This window comes from Crocodylus siamensis, chromosome 3 (genome assembly GCF_052110815.1).
Source record: "Crocodylus siamensis isolate JL-2025a chromosome 3, ASM5211081v1, whole genome shotgun sequence".
In the NCBI taxonomy this organism is placed as follows: Eukaryota; Metazoa; Chordata; order Crocodylia; family Crocodylidae; genus Crocodylus; species Crocodylus siamensis.
Genome location: NC_143397.1, coordinates 200,809,062 through 200,830,222, shown reverse-complemented (window position 1 = coordinate 200,830,222; position 21,161 = coordinate 200,809,062). Strand labels below are relative to the sequence as shown.

Below are 21,161 nucleotides of genomic sequence, written 5' to 3'. Positions count from 1 at the left end.
AGAAGTTTGTTTGTTCTTTTAAGCCAACAGCCTATCCTCACCTGAATTTTTCACCTGCTGACAATTATTGCTATAGAGGAAAGTCAAGTATAAAAGAAAATGTATTAAGTGCTGTCTAGCAGAATGCAGCTTCATAATGTTTTTTCTAATAATCAAAGATGAGAATATACTAGTCATCAGGTGGGAGGTGGAAGTTATTGTTTTATTCATTTGGAAGTTCTGATCAATTATTTCCACTGCAAAGACCAAGCTGCCTTCTGATTCAGTGCCACCAAAGCCAGGTTCATGTTATTTACAGTTTTAATGAGCGTTATTTGATGGTTGGTATCTGAAAATCCTAAAAATGATTAGATGGAATAAATATTTAAGAAATAGAGTTCTTGACCAGCAATGTCTGTTCTTTGGCATTTTGATCTGCTTTATTTTGCAATATGGTGAAACCCTTAAGTAAATGGCCCAGTTAGAAATAGACACGCTTTTCAAATGGTTGCATAATATGGTTGTTCATTAAAGTTTTCAACTCTGTTGTATTTTCCCATTTAAGAAGATATTTTAGCTTTTTCAGACTTGCCATGCCACATTTGAAATTGCCCAGAAGCTGATGCATGGTTAGTTTTAAATGAGAGAGAATAAATTAAGAAGAAATCTAATGTGATAAGTTTAAGAGACTGTTCAAAGTTAAAGGGGTGGGAAGGAGATATTTCAGCCAATGATAACAAAAGATGAAAGATCTTCTGCAGATGCTGGGTGTTTAATGCTTGAGCTACTTCAGTTCAACATGTTCACTGTGTTAATAGCTACCTTTTCCAGGCACTTTCTAGCTACCTTGGCAAGACTGCTTTGCATGTAGCTTGGGGGAGGGGTAATCCAGTTTGCAGCTGTCACAGGCCAGTGATGAATCACTATCCCGTCATTTGGCTGCCTTCCCCCTGACATGGGGAGAAGGGAGGAGGACCTGCAGGAGGAAACAACAGTTGAGTCTTCAATTTAAAGACAATATGGATATTCCAGTATCCTCCTCATTTTAGCTTAAAGGAAAGAATTGTCACCTGCAATAATATTCTTTGTTTAAATTAAGGCCTCATATTAAAGTAAAATAATTGAGGCTTCTATTTCTTCTCTGGCTTGCAGGTGCAAAAGTCTCAAACCAGTTCAGATGTTGCTGTTTCTTCAAGTTGCAGGTAAGTATGTGATTGATTTGGCCTCTGTATGGAAAGTGCTATTTATTTCAGGTGGCAGTAAATTTTTATTATTGTTGTCCACTTTAAGCTGGAGAACTTTACTTAAATGCTTGAAGATTTATGAGTTGAATTTATACATTGAAGTCAAAACTATGACTAAATTCACTTCTGCACTGAAATGCTCTTAATTGAATCATTTTATTTAAAGAAAATCTGCTTTATAACCACAGTTTTGCTTTTAAAATGTGTGGTTCAATTTTTACTGATGCAAGTTAAAATGGAAGATTTGTTTTTAAAATGTTCATAGCCAGAACTCATTTCAAATGCAAAATCAAATGGTTGAAGCAATATTTATGTTTAAAAATGAAGCACAGAGGGAGAAAAGATATATTTTTATGTAACTTTTTAAAAAGTTCCTTCAGTACTGTATTGAAAGTGGAAGCATTACAGGTTCAGTTGATTTGGAAAAAAGTAAACTACAAATTTTCTGTAAGGAAACATTTCTTTGAAAAAGTTAATCATTGGCATTTTCAGAAGTTTCAGGCATTATAAAGACTAATGTAGTATATATTTTGTTTAAAAGTATAATGGATACAAGCTGAGAGATTTCGAATATGTGTCATGGTCAGTGCACATTTTTTTATAAAGCCAATAAACAAGATTCTTATGAATATTCATTTTTTTGCATTGAATCTAAATTGGGGGGGGGGGTGTTATTTTGACCAAATGACAACTTAGCTACTGCAGAATACCAAGGCATGCAAACGCCTACATGGATTCACTGTATGTTGGCCTTAACACTTTTCAATTGGGCACGCTTTATGTAATCCACAAAGCAAACAAGTTAGCAGACATAATAATGTTTTAATGCTGCATTTGTTTCAATGGAAACAGAGGAACAATTAAGTAGTTTGCCAGAGTAAACACATACATTAGGAATATCTCATTCCCTGCCACTAGACTATAGGTTTCAACAATTACTTCAAGTGTTTTATTTGGTTTGGAGACCCATTAAATTGCAAATGGGAGGTAAATTTTGAAGAATAGAGTTAATCTGTTGCTAAGGAGATATATTTCTTTAGATATTTATGATTCTGCCCTCATTCATACTTTAAAAGGTGTAAGTTGCTCAGAAAATCGTAGGAGCAGTTTCCTATATTTTACATTTTATTCTTTCAAGATTTGCAATATTAGACATGATTGTTGATCATGAATCAAATGTATAGTATGACAATACAAGAGTTAACACACTAGTGCCAAGGAAAAAGTACATGATAGAGAGTGCTACTGATTAGTTAAAAAGTATTTTTGAAGAAATTTAATCTTGCGCTTTGTGATAAATGTATGGACAATTCCTCCATACGCAAATTGAATGTATAGGTAAAATTGGCTTTTTGTTTTCAGGTCTATGGAAATGCAGGATCTAGCAAGCCCGCATAGCCGACTAAGTGGTAGTAGCGAATCCCCCAGTGGTCCAAAACTTGATAATTCTCACATAAATAATAATTCCATGACACCCAATGGCACAGAAGGTGAGCTACTGTTTTCTCTGTCTGTTTCATCCTTTATTTTGTCCCAAATGTTTGTTCAATGAATCATTCAGGCAGTAAGTGATATACAGAGAAAAATATTTTACTATTTTAGGTGTTGTATCTTTATGTAATATGATGTATAAAGGCTATGTTCAGTGTTTATCAGTAGTTACTATTATCAGCTTTCAGCAATAGTTCTCATACCAGTTTTATATTCCCTTCACATATTTTGAATCCACTGAGTCAGTATTATGTGCACTGCTGAAAACAAGATAGTTAAAATTCATTGACAAAATATTTTTCATTTTAGTGATGGAAAAAGGGAAATGTTTACAGGTGTTTACCTAAAAAGGCAAACTAAAAGTGCTCATGACTATTTCTCATACTTTGTGCAAGTGCAGGTGACTCTGGTTATGAAAATTTTGCCATGTAGGTTAATTAAAATTGAAGTCTGCTTCTGCGACAGATGGATTGTTCACAATTCAAACAGGTGTAATCCATTCAGTGATGGTAAAATATTATGTTTTTCAGGTTTGCAAAAATCAGTGAACTTAGCAGCTGCCTATCTTTTGTTCTCAATATAAATTTGAATGCTATCAATAGAGCAGATATCTACCCTACAAATTGTACATTATAGTTTTAGAGAACTTTAGTTTTATATAGATTAGTTGTATATAGAGCTATTAAGTTGCTTGTATAATTAGTTGTGAAAAGCATCCTTAACAACAAACTTCAGCAATAAAACTTCAGCAATAAAAAAATCCAAATTAAGTTAGCTAACTATATTAAAAGTTTCTAATGCTTAAGCAAGACTGCATTTTAGAATCACAGTTTTATAAAGAATTTTCATATAAATGTACTTTGAGTAGTTCTTGCAGTAAAGGCAGGCTTTGTATTCAATTATACATAAATAACACAGCCAAACCGTTTTAGGTTATGAGCATGCATTGCGTTCTTCCAGAAGAGACATCTGTCAATCAAACAGATGTTGTTCCCCTGCAGCTCCCCAAACATCTCTGTTATTCATTCTAATTGGAGTCGACTGTTGTTTGGGATAGCTTATGGGATATCAGGTTGACAGTCAGTCGTGCTACAGTTGTGTATAATTTACTTTCTTCTATTACTGTAAAATAGGGTTTGTAAATCTGAACTTTAAATCATTTTTAATTCTAAGAAAAACCTACAGTATTAACAGCAAAGTAAATGCTTATGTAAAAATGTGGTTTTCTCACTATTTTAATTGAGATTTTAAAAAATCATGTCTACAGCATTTTTTCTGCCATTAAACATTATTAGATGTCCTTTGGTACAGCATAACATTTTTCAGGAGTCCCAGAGTCCCATTTCTTAAGTCATTGGGCACTTAGAGACTTAAATTCCATTTAAGTTTCATTTGGACTCAGACACTTATGAAAATAGTAGCTTAAGCTCATTTCATTAAATCAATATATTCCTATTAATCAGTACTATGGGTAAAAACCTTACTGATCATTAAAGACTTTGTTGTAAATTTTCCTGGTTTCTGTACCTGCTGTGCAATTTTGAAGGCTCTGCAGCAATACAGAACAGGATATATTCTGAACTGAGAGAGGCACATGCTATCTTTTGATCTGATACGGACTACTTATTAATCTAAATAAGAGCTCTGTACACATAAGGCACAAAGATAACATAGGGATCTCAAAATTTTCTTTTTTTATGCAACGAGTTGTATGTATAGTTTCCTTTCATACACCCATGTCAGTCAAAAAACATTCAATGAATACATCTGCAAATAATGTCTGTGTTTGTCAGTAAGCATAATATTGAGTTTTATTGAAGAATGTAAACTAAACCACTGCAAGCTATTTTTAACATGGTTTATTTCTGACTTTAGAATTTACATGTTGAAGGCTTGCTCGTTCAAAATAAATTTAACCAAGGAAGATGAAGTTTTTTAAATAACTTTTACAATCTGCGATGAAGCCCAACAATTTTCTTTTGTTTGGAATTTCCCTTCAGGTGACATGACTCTGCTCAGCACTGCAGACTGGTTGCTAAGTACTAGTACACAGACCACTGCAGGTTTGCATAGCCTAGTGAACGCACCGAAAATATTAGCATGCATTTTAAGATGTGGTCAAAACGTTTATCTTGAAAAGTGTTTCTGGTCTAAACATTTAACATTTCTAGTAGTAATTCCCATTGCTGGTTATCATCAGTAACACACAGTCAAAATTTCTGAAAGCAATATTACTTTAATTCATTTTAGAATAAGATAACACCAAAGGGCTAAATTCTGATCTGAAAGACTCAAAACATTTTGATTTAAATTAGTGGAAGTTACATAAGAACTAGAAGGCAATAGTTTGCCATGAATCCAGCAAATATATTTAGCTTACCTTGGGAAAATGATAATTAATTTTAAAAAGAATATTCACTGTATTCAGCCATTGATTATATTTTTAAGGACATACTACTTTTTTTTCTTACTCCTGAAGTAGGATTAGGTTAAAGAGCAAATTCTACTATAGAGAATTACATTCTATTTTGTTTGCAGTTGCTTTCCTTAAAATGCTTTAGTATAAATAATGTGTGGCTTGCTTATTTGTTGCATGTGGAATGGAGATGCATTATCAAATCTTCACATGTTAAATGTAATATGTGAAAATTGCTGTTCAAGAATGAATGGGCTTCATTCTCATTAGCACAAGGAACCTCTTCTTCACTTTGGTGTAAATGAGCCTTCATGTAAATGAGAATCAGAGCCTCAAGGTTTACATGTTTGCATGTCATACATTTATTACAAAGATATGTGTTCAGTTTTATTTGATTGTGTGAGTTAGGCAGAAGTCCATACCTCAGGGTGCAAAATATTTTCAATAAATTAGAAAAAAAAAAATCTGTCCCAAGGTAAAATGTCCCTGTTTCAAACAAATGCTCATTAATTCTTGTCAGGTGCAGTTTTGGACATGTGTCTTATTGATATTGTACAACAAGAGGATGTGGTTGGTAGATATATGGCTGTTATTAGTTAATAGTTTTAGCTTCACACTTAGTGGTAAACTTTCAAAGCATTGAATAGGGATTTAATTGTATGATTAAATCATACTGTTTAATCCCGGCATGCAACTTGGATATAATCCTTCAGACTGCTTAGTGTCACATGGTGTGGCACTTATATTTGTTGTAAAGCAGCACAGTAGGCAATGGTACAAAGGGAAGCCAAACCATTATATAAAGCATGAATGCCTTTAAGGCAGATTGCAAGGGGAGAAATTGCATTTTAATACCCACTTGCTGTTTACTTGCTTCTGATAGAGCAGCTAGACTTTTTTTAACTCATCCAGAAAAACTTATAAAGAGTTTAGATTAGGTCTGACTTCTTTTTTGCTGCAGACACCAATTCCTCTGTGACATTCTCTCTCAAATTACACTAGTTCCCATAAATCAAAGCAGTATTCTTTAAATTAATGTTGGATTGTGAGATTATTGTCTCAGTGCATGTGTGGTGAGGATGTTTAAGGCAAAGCCAAAAGTAATTTCTGATTGATTCACTTGGTTTCTTCTGTTTCCCCTATGCCAATCTAGTTAGCATAGTTCCCTAAGCCAGTACATGAATTAGAACTTCACTTCCCTGTCCCTATCCTACATATCCACTATAAAGGGATATGTAGGACCGATCTTGCTTAAATAGGGAGCTTCTAATACGTGTGGTGATAGCACTAAAATGTTTTTCTGAAAAGGTTAAGAAAAGGCATTCCAAGAAAGGAATAGAGTGTCTTGGTGTACCTGTATGACCCCTATTACTGCAACATTTGAACATCTCGCAATCTTCTTAAGTATTTATTTCCATAACATCCCTGTGATGAAGGGAAGAGCTGTTATTGTGCTTTAATAAAAGCCAAAATACCATTTTTTTAAAAAAACCTGTCACTTTGTGACTTACCCAAAGTCACCCAGGAAGTTTGTGGCAGCACAGGGAAGTGAATGTGGGTCTTCCATGTCCTTTACTAGGACCTTGATCCCTGGATATGTGTCTTCCTGTAGGAGAAAAGCTTGTATATCAAGGCTGTTGCTGGGAAACTTAAGAAAAGACCCTCAAGTTCTCTTGTAAGAAATTACTTTTCATCAGTGGTACTATTTCTATTCAGTCAGTGCCAAGCTTTGAAAAAAATGCAGGTTGGATACAGGGAAGGGATTGAAATGAGTAAACAGTCTTCTACACTTCTGAAATAAGCTGCTAAATCAAGTAGCTAATTCTAGCAGTTAATGGGTATCATGTCCCATGAATAGTCAAAAAGTAGAAACAGAATCACAGAATCATTGAAAATTAGGGTTGGAAGGGACCTCAGGAGGTCTCTTGCAGCTGATATTAATGACTGATATGGAACTAGCTTACCCAGAAAACTGCAGCCTTTGCCCCTCATGTTTGTCATTTTGCTGTCTTGAACCCAAAGGAACAAACAGGTAGTCTGTTTTTCCCCCTTAACTTCTTGCATCCCATTTATATTAAATGTATGGATATGCTTCTATCTGAAAAAAGGAACAGAAGTTTCTATAGAAATGGAAATGCCTCTGTGGGAAAAATGGATAACAAGTAGAGGCTGAATTTTTCAAAGGAACCCTTAATTTCAGTATGTTTGGTGGCTTTGAAAATCTCCATTCTAATCTGTAAATTACTTTGCCTTGATGTAAACCAGGATGTGATCCCTTGACAAAGATGGCTAAAACTTCCTGGACAAGGAGATCGCTGTTAGAAAAATAGTTTTAAGCCTGGGGAATTGGAATCCACCTTCATGAGTTCAAAAGGAAGCACCAACAATGGGTTTATCATGAGCTTGTATTTTATATTTGAGGACTTTACTGGTTACTCTTTGAAGCCTCAGGAAGATAACTTCCCAGTATGACCAGGGAACTAGCCCCAGGTCCTAACTGTGGGGGAGTGGAGGGAGAATAGAAATGGCTGCCACCATTCTGTCAGCAGCTCATGCAGTGCTGCTGCCCAGGGTGTTCAGGCATCATGTTACGCCTCCCTGACTTCCTTACCATTATCAAGCTAACTCTGAGGAAAATGCCTAGCTATGCTGCCTATTATAGAATTTCTATTAACTACATATGCTGAAGGTTATCTAGAATGTATAAGGGACAAACAGAAATCTTTTTTTTTTTTTAAATGGACGCAAGTTTGAAAATATGTTTCAGTAAATTCAAGTTAACATCCAAAATCATTACAAACATTCTTTCAGGTTAAAAAAAAAAATCAGTCAGACAATGAAAAGTGAAGAGATTTCTATGCTTCTTCATTGTCATCATTCTTTTTAATTTTCAGCCTACCTGACTTGCACTCTCCATTCAGCCCTTTCCATTTCTTTGTTATGAAAGGGGATATAGATTTTTCAAGAATGCCACTAATTTTTATATTGTTTACTAAATATGTAGTTCCAGTCTTGTTTTACAAAGTTCAGTGTGTCTGCGGGGTAGAATAACATTTAGCTTTTGTAGAAATTAAATGGTCTTTTTGGTGCTGTGATATGTTTTGATTACATGATGATGTAGGCATACAATATATTGAGCTTTCAAGTTGTATTTTTAACAGTCTTATGTGGCACCAAAAATAGCCTTTTGTAGGGATTAACTTTTTAGTTTGGTCATGTATTGGAATTTAATCCCTTAATTGAGAAATACATGCATCTTTAATTTTATTTCTGTGATAAATTATGGGGCTGTGCAAAGCTTTGGTTCCTGATTAGATTCAGTGGCTGACTTGCCGACTCTGAAATGAATCAGGAGACCCTTTAATCTCTCTGAATCAAATCAGAACCCTTGAAAATGATTTGCAGAGGTTTGGAAAGATTCAGCGATTTGGACATAACCACAGCTTTAAATGTTTTTTCTACATACCTCAAGGTAGCGGGTAGTTTGTCAATACTGCAATGGTGGGGTGCATGGAGCATAAGGGAACTCCCCAGTGTGAGAAGCACAGGGACTCCCCAGTGTGCCCAGGAGCAGAGCCAGAAGTAGATCAGAAGCACTTCTGGTCCACTTCTATGTCCACAGGGGAGTGCTCTGGGGGCCTCCCCATGTCCCCTGATTTCATAGATTTCATAGACATCAGGGCTGGAAGGGACCTCGGGAGATCATCGAGTCCAGCTCCCTGCCCAAAGGGCAGGAAGTCAGCTGGGGTCATAGGATCCCAGCAAGATAAGCATCCAATTTACTCTTGAAGGTGTTCAATGTAGGTGCTTGAACCACCTCCGCTGGCAGACTATTCCAGACCTTGGGGGCTCGGACAGTAAAGAAACTCTTCCTTATGTCCAGCCTGAAACGGTCTTGCAGGAGTTTGTGACCGTTCGACCTCGTCATCCCTTGGGGCGCTCTGGTGAATGAACGTTCCCCCAGATCCTGGTGGTCACCCCTGATAAACTTATAGGTGGCCATCAGATCACCCCTGAGCCTACGCTTTTCCAGGCTAAAGAGTCCTATGTCTCTCAGCCTATCATTGTAAGATCTGTTTTCCTGACCTCTGATCATGCGCGTGGCTCTCCTCTGGACTCTCTCAAGCTTCTCCACATCCTTTTTGAATTGTAGAGCCCAAAACTCGACGCAGTACTCCAGCTGCGGCCTCACCAAGGCCGAGTACAAGGGGAGAATGACGTCCCGGGATTTGCTCGAGAAGCATCTATGGATGCAAGCCAGCATTTTGGTTGCTTTATTAGCCGCAGCATCGCATTGCAGGCTCATGTTCATCTTGTGGTCAACGATGACCCCCAAGTCTCTTTCTTCTGTAGTGCTATCCAATGTAGCACTGCCGAGCCTATAAGGATGCTGCAGGTTTTTCCTCCCAAGGTGGAGAACCTTGCATTTTTCGGTGTTAAACACCACCAGGTTCTCGTCCCCCCATTTGCTGAGCTTGTCCAGGTCAGCCTGGATCCCCCGCCTATCTTCTGGCATGGATGCTTTGCCCCAAAGTTTGGTGTCATGGGCGAACTTGGCCAGTCCACTCCTGACTCCAATGTCCACATCATTAATGAAGATGTTGAACAGTATGGGTCCAAGGACAGAGCCTTGAGGGACCCCGCTGGTCACAGGGCACCATGATGAGTGACTGCCATCGATTACAACCCTCTGGGTCCAACCACGGAGCCAATTTCCCAGCTAGCGGATCGTGGTGGAGCCAAGGCCGCAACTGGCCAGTTTGGCCAAGAGGCGATCGTGGGATACCAGATCAAAAGCTTTTTTGAAGTCAAGATATATGACATCAATCTCTTCTCCCTCGTCCAGGTGATAGGTCACCTGGTCATAGAAGGAAATGAAATTGGTCCAACAAGACCTACCTGCAACAAACCCGTGCTGGCTATCCCTTAGAATGTTAGCCTGGGCCAGTCCATCAAGGATGGCCTCCTTAATAAACTTGAGATCAGTGACTGTTGCCTCCTGGATCTAGCGGGGGGCACCCAAGGTCCGCCCATGGCTGATCGCTGAGCCGGGGGGATAATGGGGAGGGGGGGCCCATGCACTCAGCAGCAGACCCAGAAGTGGACTGGAAGTACTTCTGGTCCACTTCCAGGTTCACCACTGAGCACATGGGGAGCACCCCCACGCTCCTGTGGGATGCTCCATGTACCCCAGCAGTGGAGCATTCATGAGCTGCCCCTGGTATCTCGAGGAATGTAGAAAAAACATTTAAAGCTGTGTCTATGGCTGAATTGCTGATTCTCCGAATCAGTATTGAATCTTCAAATTGAATTGGGGATAGTGATCCGAATCGAAACACTATCTCCAATTCAGGCCAAATCTGAATTTAATATGGCCCATTTCACACACCCCTAACAAATTAACCATTCTGTATAATTTTGTAAAATTACTGACTGATGTTAGGATGATGATCACCTTAGCACTGAGGGAGTTTTTGGTTCCATTTCCAGACTTTCTGCCATTTATATATCATAAAGTTTCTAAACCTTTTAAAGAAAATCTTGAAGATGTAAAACAAGTGTTACTGATGCAGTAACATCTACCTCAGTATGAGAACAGTTTAAATTGAATTAGCTGGGGAGGGAGTACAGTCTCATTGTAGTGTCAAGACCTACCTAGTCGAGAATAGGAAGACAAGCATGTGATAGAAAAGATTGTAATGGATCCAGTCCAGTCACCTATGCAAATATACCCTGGATTCTGGGGTATATCCTGGATTCTGGTTCCTTGACAATCCATGATATTGTTCATGCTTCCCTGGGAAGGAAGTAGATGACTAGACAACCTAAACTTATGACTTCTTCCTCCATTCTTCCTTCTGTCACTTGCCAGGCTCCTATGTTCCTCTTCCAGGCTCTTGTGTTCTTTCCCAAGAACCTTCTTGTTGCCTTTCCTTGTTCAGAAGTCCTGGGGCGCTGCTTTCATACTCTTCCATATGAGTGTAAATCCTCACTTCCTAAGTAATTGTCCTCTGCTTCTCCTTGTAGTCTACCTTGACCCTGCCCTTCTGGCTTGATCCAGCAGCTCTGATAGCAAGGTCTGATGTTAGGAATATTGAATCCACATGTATAAACATATCACTGTGTAAATGTGAAAACATAATCTTCTCTTCATAGTCTCTCAAATACTTCCTTCACCCCTTCCCTTTTTCCAAACGCACCCCTTTTAAAACAAGCCAAAAAAAATCAGTTTTAAGTTTATAGGTGAAGCCATTTCAGAGATTTCCAACCAAATTAAGAAAATTATTTAAAAGGTGAATTTCTGGGATATTTTTCAAACATTGTTGTTTGAATAAAACTCCTTTTCCAAACTTGCCAAATAAACTTCCAGGTTGTAGGATATGACATTCCAAGGAGATTTGTTTGAGGGTGGTAATGCATGGCAGAGATGTTTAAAATTGGGTTTTAAATGGAGGTAGCTTCATCAGAAACTACAAATCAGGTACCACTATTTCAAAATGATGGATAAAAATGTCTTGCATGCAAATTACCTTCTGGGGGTAATACTTCCTTCATAGTTCAGGAGGTGAACATGGGAAATTGGTGACCCTTACATAACAGACTTGAGTTAGAAGTTCCTCTCTTAGTAGAAGAGGATGTTGAATACAGAAACGTAGCAACTTCAGAAACCCATGCTTCTTGAGAGTCTGTAGCTACCAGAACAGTTTGATTTAGTAGTCTTTCAAAAGACTGTATAATATACTTCAAAGGTTTACAAACATCATCTAATTCTAGAGCCAACAGAAATAACAGGGAAGTCATTGTGCTGCCTTGTTTAATTAGGAGACTGTTAGATCAACCAAGGGAGTTTCCTGATACTGGCACAATGAGAATACTAACTAATGCTATTATTCATAATCTGAACGAATTTGACTCCAGCTCAGTCGGTCAGTCCTGGACTTTAGAGCCTGGCCAAGAGGGAAGGGAAATTCTTCTCTACATATAAGCAGCCTTTCAGGCTTTGGGCATTCCGTTTCTGTCTTTCATGTCTTGGTGATACATGTTCAAATTAAATATTGTCCTAGTTTTTCACTACCTAGCTCGTCATGTTCTGGCTGAAGACCCTCTTGGGTTTCTAGCTGGGTATTCAGGAGAATCTTTTTTGCTCATTGAAGGATGGGCTTGTATCATTGCACATTATTATCTAAGCCTTGTTTAGAAAGATTAAAGAATACTAGCAAGTTACACACAGACCTTAAAGAATTATATATCAACCATTATCTGTAGAGAAAATAGTGTCCACAAACACGTTCTCTGTGGAGATCATAGGAAGAAAAAAAATGGTATCACCACCCCAAAAATCATCTCATCCGTTCTGTCCAAATGATGGAGGAATAGATCCAGGAACACTCCTGATAAATATTTTAACTGTCTTACCTCCAACAAAGAATATGGAACAAAGATATGTGGGTCAGACCAGAGGAAGAGAAACTAAAGTTAAAATATGAGCAAAAGCTTCTTCACAGTTAGCTTGATTGGGTTGGATAGTGGTCTCTGAAGGGATGTGTCAGAAGTCTCTTTGCTAGTGATGTTTAAAAGCAGAAAAATCAAAACTAACAGTCTTTTATTCACAAAGAGATATGCACTTTTCTGAGATTCTGCAAGGGTTCATTTTATCCAGTGATGACTTTACCTGGAACAAGCCAGGTACTCTGATAAGTTTAAAAGGCATTTTAGCACTTAGGAGGGGAGTGGGATGAGGATCAATAAAACAACTAGGTTTCCTTTGATAAACCTTCTTCTGCTGAACATGGGAATCCTTCGATCGATCTGTTTGTAACCAAGAGGTAACAATTCATGGTTGTCATGTCATAATGACACATGGAAATCTTTGAACACCAAAGGTCTTTTGTTATAAAATTCAATCTCTTAACTGTTACCGTTATCTTCTGTTCTTTATTCAGAAGCTTTAAATGTATGTTGCTTCTTTGGTTATGCTTTTCAACTAAACATTCTGATTTAAAAGTTGATTGGTAGCCCTAGATGCTATTGCCCTGATCCTACTTGTCTTCATCAAAATGTTTTTTGTTTAAAATATTATTTTAGTTATATGTTAAGGTAATAGCATAATCACCAAAACATTGTCTCCCCCCAACTCCTCCCCACACACACACTACTTTGCTGTTGGCTTGAGGACATGCCCGCTTTAAAGCCTGTATATACTCAGGTGGATGTGTAAATATGTACAAGATGTAGGTATGTAAAGATGAGTAAATACATACCAGGAAGACAAGCAAGTATGGGAGAAGACCAGTTTGGCTTAGCAGGGAACTCTTCGGTAAGCTAAACCACAAAAAGGAAGCTTATAAGAAGTGAAGACTTGGTCAAACAACTAGGGATAAATAGAAGATTATTGCTCAGGCATGCAGGGATGAAGTCAGGAAGGCCAAAGCACAGTTGGAGTTGCAGTTAGCAAAGTGATATGAAGGGTAACAAGATAACAAGAAGGGTTTCTACAAGTATGTCAGTAGTAAGAGGAAGATCAGGGAACGTGTGTTCCCTACTGAATGGGGGAGGCAACCTAGGGACAGATGATGCAGAAAAGGCTGAACTGCAGGTTTCCCTCGCTTTATGTGGGTTCTGTATGTGTCAATTCGCTCTTATGCACTTACCTTTTTTATGCCAAAAATTTGTTGTATGCGAGATAATTTCACTCTTATGCAATCAGTGTGGTGAAAGCCTGCAGTCAGCTGCTTTGTGGGGTGCATTGTGGCAGTGACACACACCAAAATGTAGTCTCCTGTGTGGATCTGTGCTCATTGCTTGTTGTCTGCGACAAGTGTTTCTGTAGTTGCCATCCCCATTATGATAGTGCTCTGTGCTTGTTCATACCATCTGCTATTGGTGAGTACCAAAATTGTCTTGTAAAAGTAGTAGAAATGGGTCTGAGTGTTAGTACAGTCAAGGTCTTGGAACATATCCCTATGTTTTATATTGTAGACTGGGTTCCCTTTATGCAAATTCGAGTTATATGTCATTTTCCAGGAATACTTGCACAGCATGAAGCAAGGGAAACCTGTACTTAATGTTTTTTTTCACTTCTTCAGTCTTCACAGGCAAGATCAGCTTCCAGGCTACTGCACCTAGCAGCACAGTATGGGGAGGATGTTAGCGGCTAACAGTGGCAAAAGAACATGTTGGCGACTATTTAGAAAAGCTGTATATATACAAGTCTGTGGGGCCAGATGGGGTGAACCAAGGGTGCTGATGGAGTTCGCTGATGTAATTACAGAGCTGCTGACCTTATCTCTGAAAATTTGTGGTGACTGAAAAAGGGCAAATATAGTGCCCATATTTAAGAAAGGGAAAAAGGAGGATCCAGGGAACTACAGACTGGTTAGCCTCACCTCAGTCCCTGGAAAAATCATGCAACAGGTCCTCACTGGAGGAATTCACTGGAGGAGAAGAAGGTAATTTGGAACAGCCAGCATGGATTCACCAAGGGCAAGTCATGCCTGACCAACCTGATTGCCTTCCTTGATGGGATGACTGGCTCTGTGGATGTAGGGAGACCAGTGGGTGTGGTATACCTTAATTTTAGCAAGGCTTTTGATATGGTCTACCGCAGCATATTCACAGGCCAGTTAAGGAAGTAAAGGTTGGATGAATAGACTATAAGATGGATAGAAAACTGGCTGGATCATTGGGTTCAGAGGATGGTAGTCAATGATTCAGTGTCTAGTTGGCAGCCCATATCAAGTGGAGTGCCCCAGGGCTTGGTCCTGGGGCTGGTTTTGTTCAATATCTTCATCAGTGACCTGGAAGATGTCATGAAGTGTACCCTCAGCAAGTCTGCAGATGACACCAAGCTGGGGGGAGTAGTAGATATGCTGGAGGGTAGAGTTAGGATTCATAGAGACCTAGGCAAATTGGAGGATTGTACCGTCGTACCAAAAGAAATATCATGAGGTTTCATAGTTTCTAGGGTCGGAAGGGACCTGAGCAATTCATCTAGTCCAACCCCCTGCCATGGCAAGAAAGAGCACTGGTCAAACGACCCCAGCAAGGTGTTCCTCTAACCTCCTCTTAAAACCCCCCAGGGTAGGAGCCTGCACCACTTCTCTTGGAAGTTGGTTCCAGACCCTAGCCGCCCTGACCGTGAAGTAGCGCCTCCTGATATCTAACCTAAACCTACCCTCTGCCAGCTTGTGACCGTTATTCCTGGTCACTCCAGGAAGTGCTCAGGGGAACATTGACTCCCCCAATGCCTGCTGATCCCCCCTGACTAGTTTATAACAGGCCACAAGACCCCCCTTCAGCCTTCTCCTTTGGAGGCTGAACAGGTTCAGGTCCTGTAGCCTCTCCTCATAGGGCCTGCCCTGCTGTCCCCTGATCATGCGAGTGGCCCTCCTCTGGACCCTCTCCATGCTGTTGACATCCCTCGAAGTGCGGCGCCCAGAACTGGATGCAGTATTCCAACTGCAGCCTGACCAGTGCCGCATAGAGGGGGAGGATCACCTCTTTGGACCTGCTCGAGATACATCTATGGATGCACGACAGGGTACGGTTGGCCTTCCCAACTGCCTCCCCACACTGCTGGCCCATGTTCATCTTGGAGTCAATGATGACTCCAAGATCCTTTTCCGTCTCCGTGCTGACAAAAGTGGAGTTCCGGTGTAGGTATGGTGCCGGTGGTTCCTCCCCAGGTGCATCACCTTGCACTTGTCTGTGTTGAATCCCATCCTATTCTCATCCGCCCACCCTTGTAACCTGTCTAGGTCTGTTTGTAGCCTGTTGCTTTATTCTAGTGTGCCCACGTCCCCTCACATCTTAGTGTCATTAGCAAATTTGAACAGCAAACTTGATCAACAAATTTAGATGCTACCCCTGCATCTAATGATTTGGTGATCTGATCGTAAAAGGCCACCAGGTTGGTCTGACAGGACCTGCCACTGATGAACCCCTGTTGGTTGCCCCTAAGCATGCAGTCCCCTGCTGGCCCCTCCTGGATGTGTGCCAGAATAATTTTCTCGAACAGCTTGCCTAGGATTGAGGTAAAACTAACTGGCCTATAGTTTCCTGGGTCCTCCTTCCTCCCTTTTTTGAAGATGGGAACCACGTTGGCCCTCTTCCAGTCCTCCAGCACCACTCCAGAGCACCATGAATGCTTGTAAAGCTGTGCCAGGGGTCCTGCAATGACCTTGGCCAATTCCTTTAGAACTTGAGGGTGGAGATCATCCGGACCGGCAGACTTGAATATGTCTAGCCCCTCCAGAAGCTCTCTAACTAAATCCTCGCTAACCCTTAACCCCGGTGTGCCTCCCTCAGGGCCCGAGGGGGGGCCAGCAGGGAGGTAGCTGTTCTGGTCCCTACTTAGGAAGATGGAGGCAAAGAAATCATTAAACATGTTAGCTTTGTCATCTGGTGTGACGACCAGATTTCCCGACGCGTCCTGCAAGGGCCCCACGTTACCCGGGACCTTCTTTTTGCCCCCTATGTATTTAAAAAAGGACTTCTTATTGTCCTTAATCTGGGAAGCTAGTCCTAGTTCCATCTCTGCCTTGGCCTTCCTAACTAACCCCCTACATCCCCGAACAACTGCAGAATAGTTCTCCCTGGCGATGACCCCTTCTTTCCATTGGGTATACGCCTCCTTTTTAGCAAGGAGACATTCCCGGACGCTTTTGGAGAACCATGGAGGCTCCCTTTGATCCTCGTTTGGGCTTGGAGGATCGTCTCCTTAAGGAGCGACCACTCTCGTTGGACACCTGGCTCCCCTCCCCTCTGGGACCTCAGCGCTTCTCCAACTATCCTCCTTAGCTCGCTGAAGTTTGCCCTCCTAAAATCTAGGACCGCTGCCTTACTGCATGCCTTTGCCACCTTGCGCTGGATGGTGAATTCCAGCAGGCAATGATCGCTGTCGCCCAGGTGATCGAGCACCCGCAGCCCCCTCACTAGGTCATCACCCGTGGCCAGCACTAAGTCCAACAAGGCGTCTCCCCTGGTGGGGCTGTGCACCTCCTGGGTTAGATGGAGGTCCTGCACTCTGTCTAAGAACCTACGTGAGTGTTCAGACCTGGCTGACTGCTCATCCCAGCAGATGTCCGGGAAGTTCAGGTCCCCCATGACTACCACATCCTTAGCCTTCACTACCTCTGTGAGCTGACTTAAGAATGCTAACAGCATATTGGGCTGCATCGGTAGGACTGTTAGCAGATCAACAGAAGTGATTATTCCCCTCTATTCAGTACTGGTGAGGACATAGTTTGGATTACTATGTTAAGGTTTGGGCCCCCCACTACAGAAAGGATGTGGACAAATTGGAGAGAGTCTAGCTGGGGACAGTGGAAATGGTGAGGGGGCTGGAGCACATGACTTATGAGGAGAGGTTGAGGGATCTGGGCTTATTTAGTCTGGAGAACAGAAGACTGAAAGGGGATTAAATAGCAGCCTTCCACTAGATTCCAAAGAGGATGGAGCTAGATTATGTTCAGTGGTAACAGATGACAGAACAAGGAGCAATGTTCTCAAGTTGCAGCAAGGGAAGTTTAGGTTAGATATTAGGAAACATTTCCTTACTAGGAGGGTAGTAAAACACTGGAACAGGTTACCCAGAGAGGTTGTGGAGTCTTGGAGGTTTTTAAGTTCTGGCTAGACAGAGTCTTGGCTGGGATAACCTAATTTGGGATGCTCCTGTTTCAAGCCAGGGGGTTGGACTAGATGACCTCTTGAGATCCCTTCCAACCCTATTTTTCTTTGATTCTATGATTCTAAGTATTTCAGAGTACTACATATTGATAGTGGTAATAGTACTACTAAAGAATTTTAGAATGACATTTCTAAAGGTGACATTATGAACTCATTAGGGTACACTAAACAGGTGGGACCTTTCTTTGCAAATAAGTGTAGTATGGCACCTTAATTCCTATCTTGGATTCACCAAAGGATAGTAATAGAAATGTTTCAGTGTCTTGTAAAATTATCATGGGGATATGATTGTTTTTCAAATACATGAAGTGAAGAGGGTTAAACACCAGAGGGCTTTTTAAAGCTAAAGTATAATATTAGCACAAAAACAAATGGGTATAAACTGGGCATGGATAAATGGAGAACCTTCTATTAAACATCAAAGGAATAAAGGTTCTAAGACTCAGGAAAGGTAGGGGCAAAAAAACTAACAGATTTTAAAATGGAGTTTGATGAAGCTGATAAGTTTATACATGGAATTTACCTGACGTGGTTGTCTGTGATTGGATTGGACTTGATGACACAGGTGGTCCCTTTTATTTTTACATCCTTGCAGCCCTGAAAGAAGGAAAGCTCAGTGAAGGGAGAATCCTGAGAGATTTCCTTGGATTCTTACACTGGCTCTTTACACATGAACACAATTTTCTGCCCTCAAATGATGGCTATGGTAGCTGTCATCGGGCACCCAGAGTATGATCGGGTACCCAGGGTATGATCTTATTTACACACTTATATATATGCTTAATTTAATCTATTGTGTGTTGTTTGATTTAGGATTAGCCCCAATTTTGGGACTGCTCTTAGTATAGTTAAGATTGTGTAAAAGTGTATGCAGGATACATTATGTTGCCAGGAATGACAACCCCACAAACCACAGCGGTAAAAATGTAGTGTTTGTTTTCAGTTACTTGCATGAACACCTTATTATGTATTACTTTTTAAAAAAGGAGTTTGTACTTGAAAATACTGTGGCTCAATTTCTACTCATAATGAGGAGGCTTTTCATCACTCTGCATGTTCCTTCAAGGTCTCTACACTGCCAGTGTTGGGAAGTGGCTATAGTGTGGCTATTGTGACTATAGTGTTAATGCAAATTAAGCATTTAGGCTAAGGACGGACATTACACAACCCGGTTTAAGTGATCAGAAACTGTTTAAACCTGTAAGAGAACAGATGTTCATGCACATAAACCAGTTTGAAAATGGCTGAAACCACTTTGAGATAAACCTGATTGAGTGCAGTATCAGACTTAACTGATTTGGGTCAAACCAGTTTGTGCAGTGTCTGTCACAGACCCCTTCCAGGTTTAAGTAAAACCAGAATCCCCTGGCATCCCAGCATGCTCTCTGCGCTGGGTACTCTGCTCCACAGCAGATCTGGCCCCACCCTGTGGCTCCCTGGCTGGATCTCCAGCAGAGACTGCAGGCTTCTGCCTGAGTTTCCCCTTGTCCTCCCCGCCCCCACCACCACCACTCCCTGATCAAGCAGGTATTCCCCCCTTCCTTCTGCCTTACACAGACACTTCTCAGCGTTAGCTAGCATACCATGTGCTGGCTACAGTCTGCACTCTGGGAGACAGGACAAAACAGACAGGACAGTGTCGGCTTAGGGCTTTTTAGAACTAATCAACCATTAGCTGGTAATGTCCCTCCGTTCCTTCATTGGAAAAAAACAGTTTAAGAACAACTTGAACTAATGAAAGAGACTTTTGTTTTGCCAGTGGGCTAATAACACTGTAGTTTTATCAGCCCCCCCCTGCTGGTTTGCAGCCTGAGACAGAGATTGAAAAGCTCTGTATCACCAACAGATGCATGTACTGCACTCCTCCCCTTTGTCTCAGAGTGCTAGCCTGGGACTGGGGGCTGGCAACACTCCTGCTCCTTAAGCAGTGAGCAGGGAAAAGCATGTGACGGTGCAGGTCAGGTTGGGGGTTTAAACCCCTTCCTAATCGGAGCATCCTGCCAGGGCCTGGCCACACACACCCTCAGCTCAGCAGTGTGGAACGAAAGGGAGAGCTACTCTAGCACTCTCCAACTTCCAGCCTGAGCCACTGCAGGCATGTACTTGCATTTCGTCAGTCCAGAGGGGATGTATGATGGTTGTAACCTGGTTTAGCCTAATCAGGTTAGACTAACCTGCAAAGATTGAATCAGTTCAAGCTCAGGCTTTTTGAATGTCTGTCCCTAGCCTTAGAGCCAGCTGCTTCAGGCCAGTATTGAAATAATACCTTCCAGAGCATTTCTGATGCTCCTTTGCTTGACATTCTGAAAAGGAAACTAAAAGGTAACATTCAGCTGAGGGAATCAACAAACATATGTGTTAGCCTCTTCAAAATGTGAGGAGGAGCTATTGATCAGTAGCACACAGTTGCTGTTCCACTTATCCTGTTATGGCTGCATGAGACTGTAGCAATAAAAGTTAGTACATTGCCTACCTTGACACTGAATGAAGCAGGATTGAAGTTAGAGCAGTTAGCTACAGTTTTATACCTGCATGTCATAGACTTAACTGCATCTTAATAACTTGTATCCATTTCCTTTGGTATCAATACACTTGTGATGTCTGTCTGTACCCTTATTTGACATGCACCTGAATTAATGCCATTTCATAATCTGATTCTTTACACTAATGTTGCGCGGGTCCTTTTTGGTTTCCAGGTCATATGATAGTTTGAAAACAATACTTTAGTTTGAAGACTACTTTAGATTTGAGACAGTATAACAGGATTTTTGAATGGCTTTGAGATTTTTAGTTTTCAAATGAACTTTTGATTTGTTGGGCGCATAGTTCAGACATGATACTTCATTGTTGAAAGTCTAAATATTTATTGGTTTACCATTTAACAAATGATGCAGTATGATATACAGGGGATCTATCAAAAATTGGACATGAGAATACCTCTGGTTACCTAACAGCAGAGGCAAATAATATATGTAAGAGAAGTTGTGGGAACTTATGAAGTAAGAAAAGAAGAGCTGTTTTGAGATAAAATTTTAAAATGGGATGGAGAGCTGATAAAATAGAGCAAGGCTGTTCTGGCAGGAACTGTAAAGTAGTAGATCTTTTAAAGTTTGTGTTTCAAGTATAAAATTTGAAAATAAATAAAATTAGAAAAATGGGAATCTATGGTACAAAACAATTGTGAGGCTGTCAAAGACACCCAACGGGAAAATACAAAATGAATTATTTTTTTTCCTTTATTTGTGATGATACTTTAGAATGGTGGTGTCAAACTCATTTGGGCCTGTGGGCCAGATGAGACACATGAGGCTGGTCTGGTGCAGGTGCCACATGCAGTGCATGCC

The 21,161-nt window shown here is 40.6% G+C and overlaps 1 protein-coding gene across 18 annotated transcripts in view; it reads left to right on the top strand.

The window, feature by feature from the left end:
• Nucleotides 1-21,161, top strand: part of EYA1 (EYA transcriptional coactivator and phosphatase 1) — a 268,703-nt gene that overhangs the window by 142,989 nt on the left and 104,553 nt on the right. For 7 of the 18 annotated variants that reach the window (XM_090040155.1, XM_090040152.1, XM_090040154.1 and 4 more), the window contains 3 exons: nucleotides 1,132-1,181; nucleotides 2,586-2,713; nucleotides 4,715-4,777. In XM_090040155.1, coding sequence (XP_089896281.1) covers nucleotides 1,132-1,181; nucleotides 2,586-2,713; nucleotides 4,715-4,777 — 241 coding nt within the window. Of the gene's footprint in view, nucleotides 1-817; nucleotides 974-1,131; nucleotides 1,182-2,585; nucleotides 2,714-4,714; nucleotides 4,778-21,161 lie in introns of those variants that run through there. The other 11 variants (XM_090040156.1, XM_090040150.1, XM_090040160.1 and 8 more) reach the window with 8 other exon arrangements.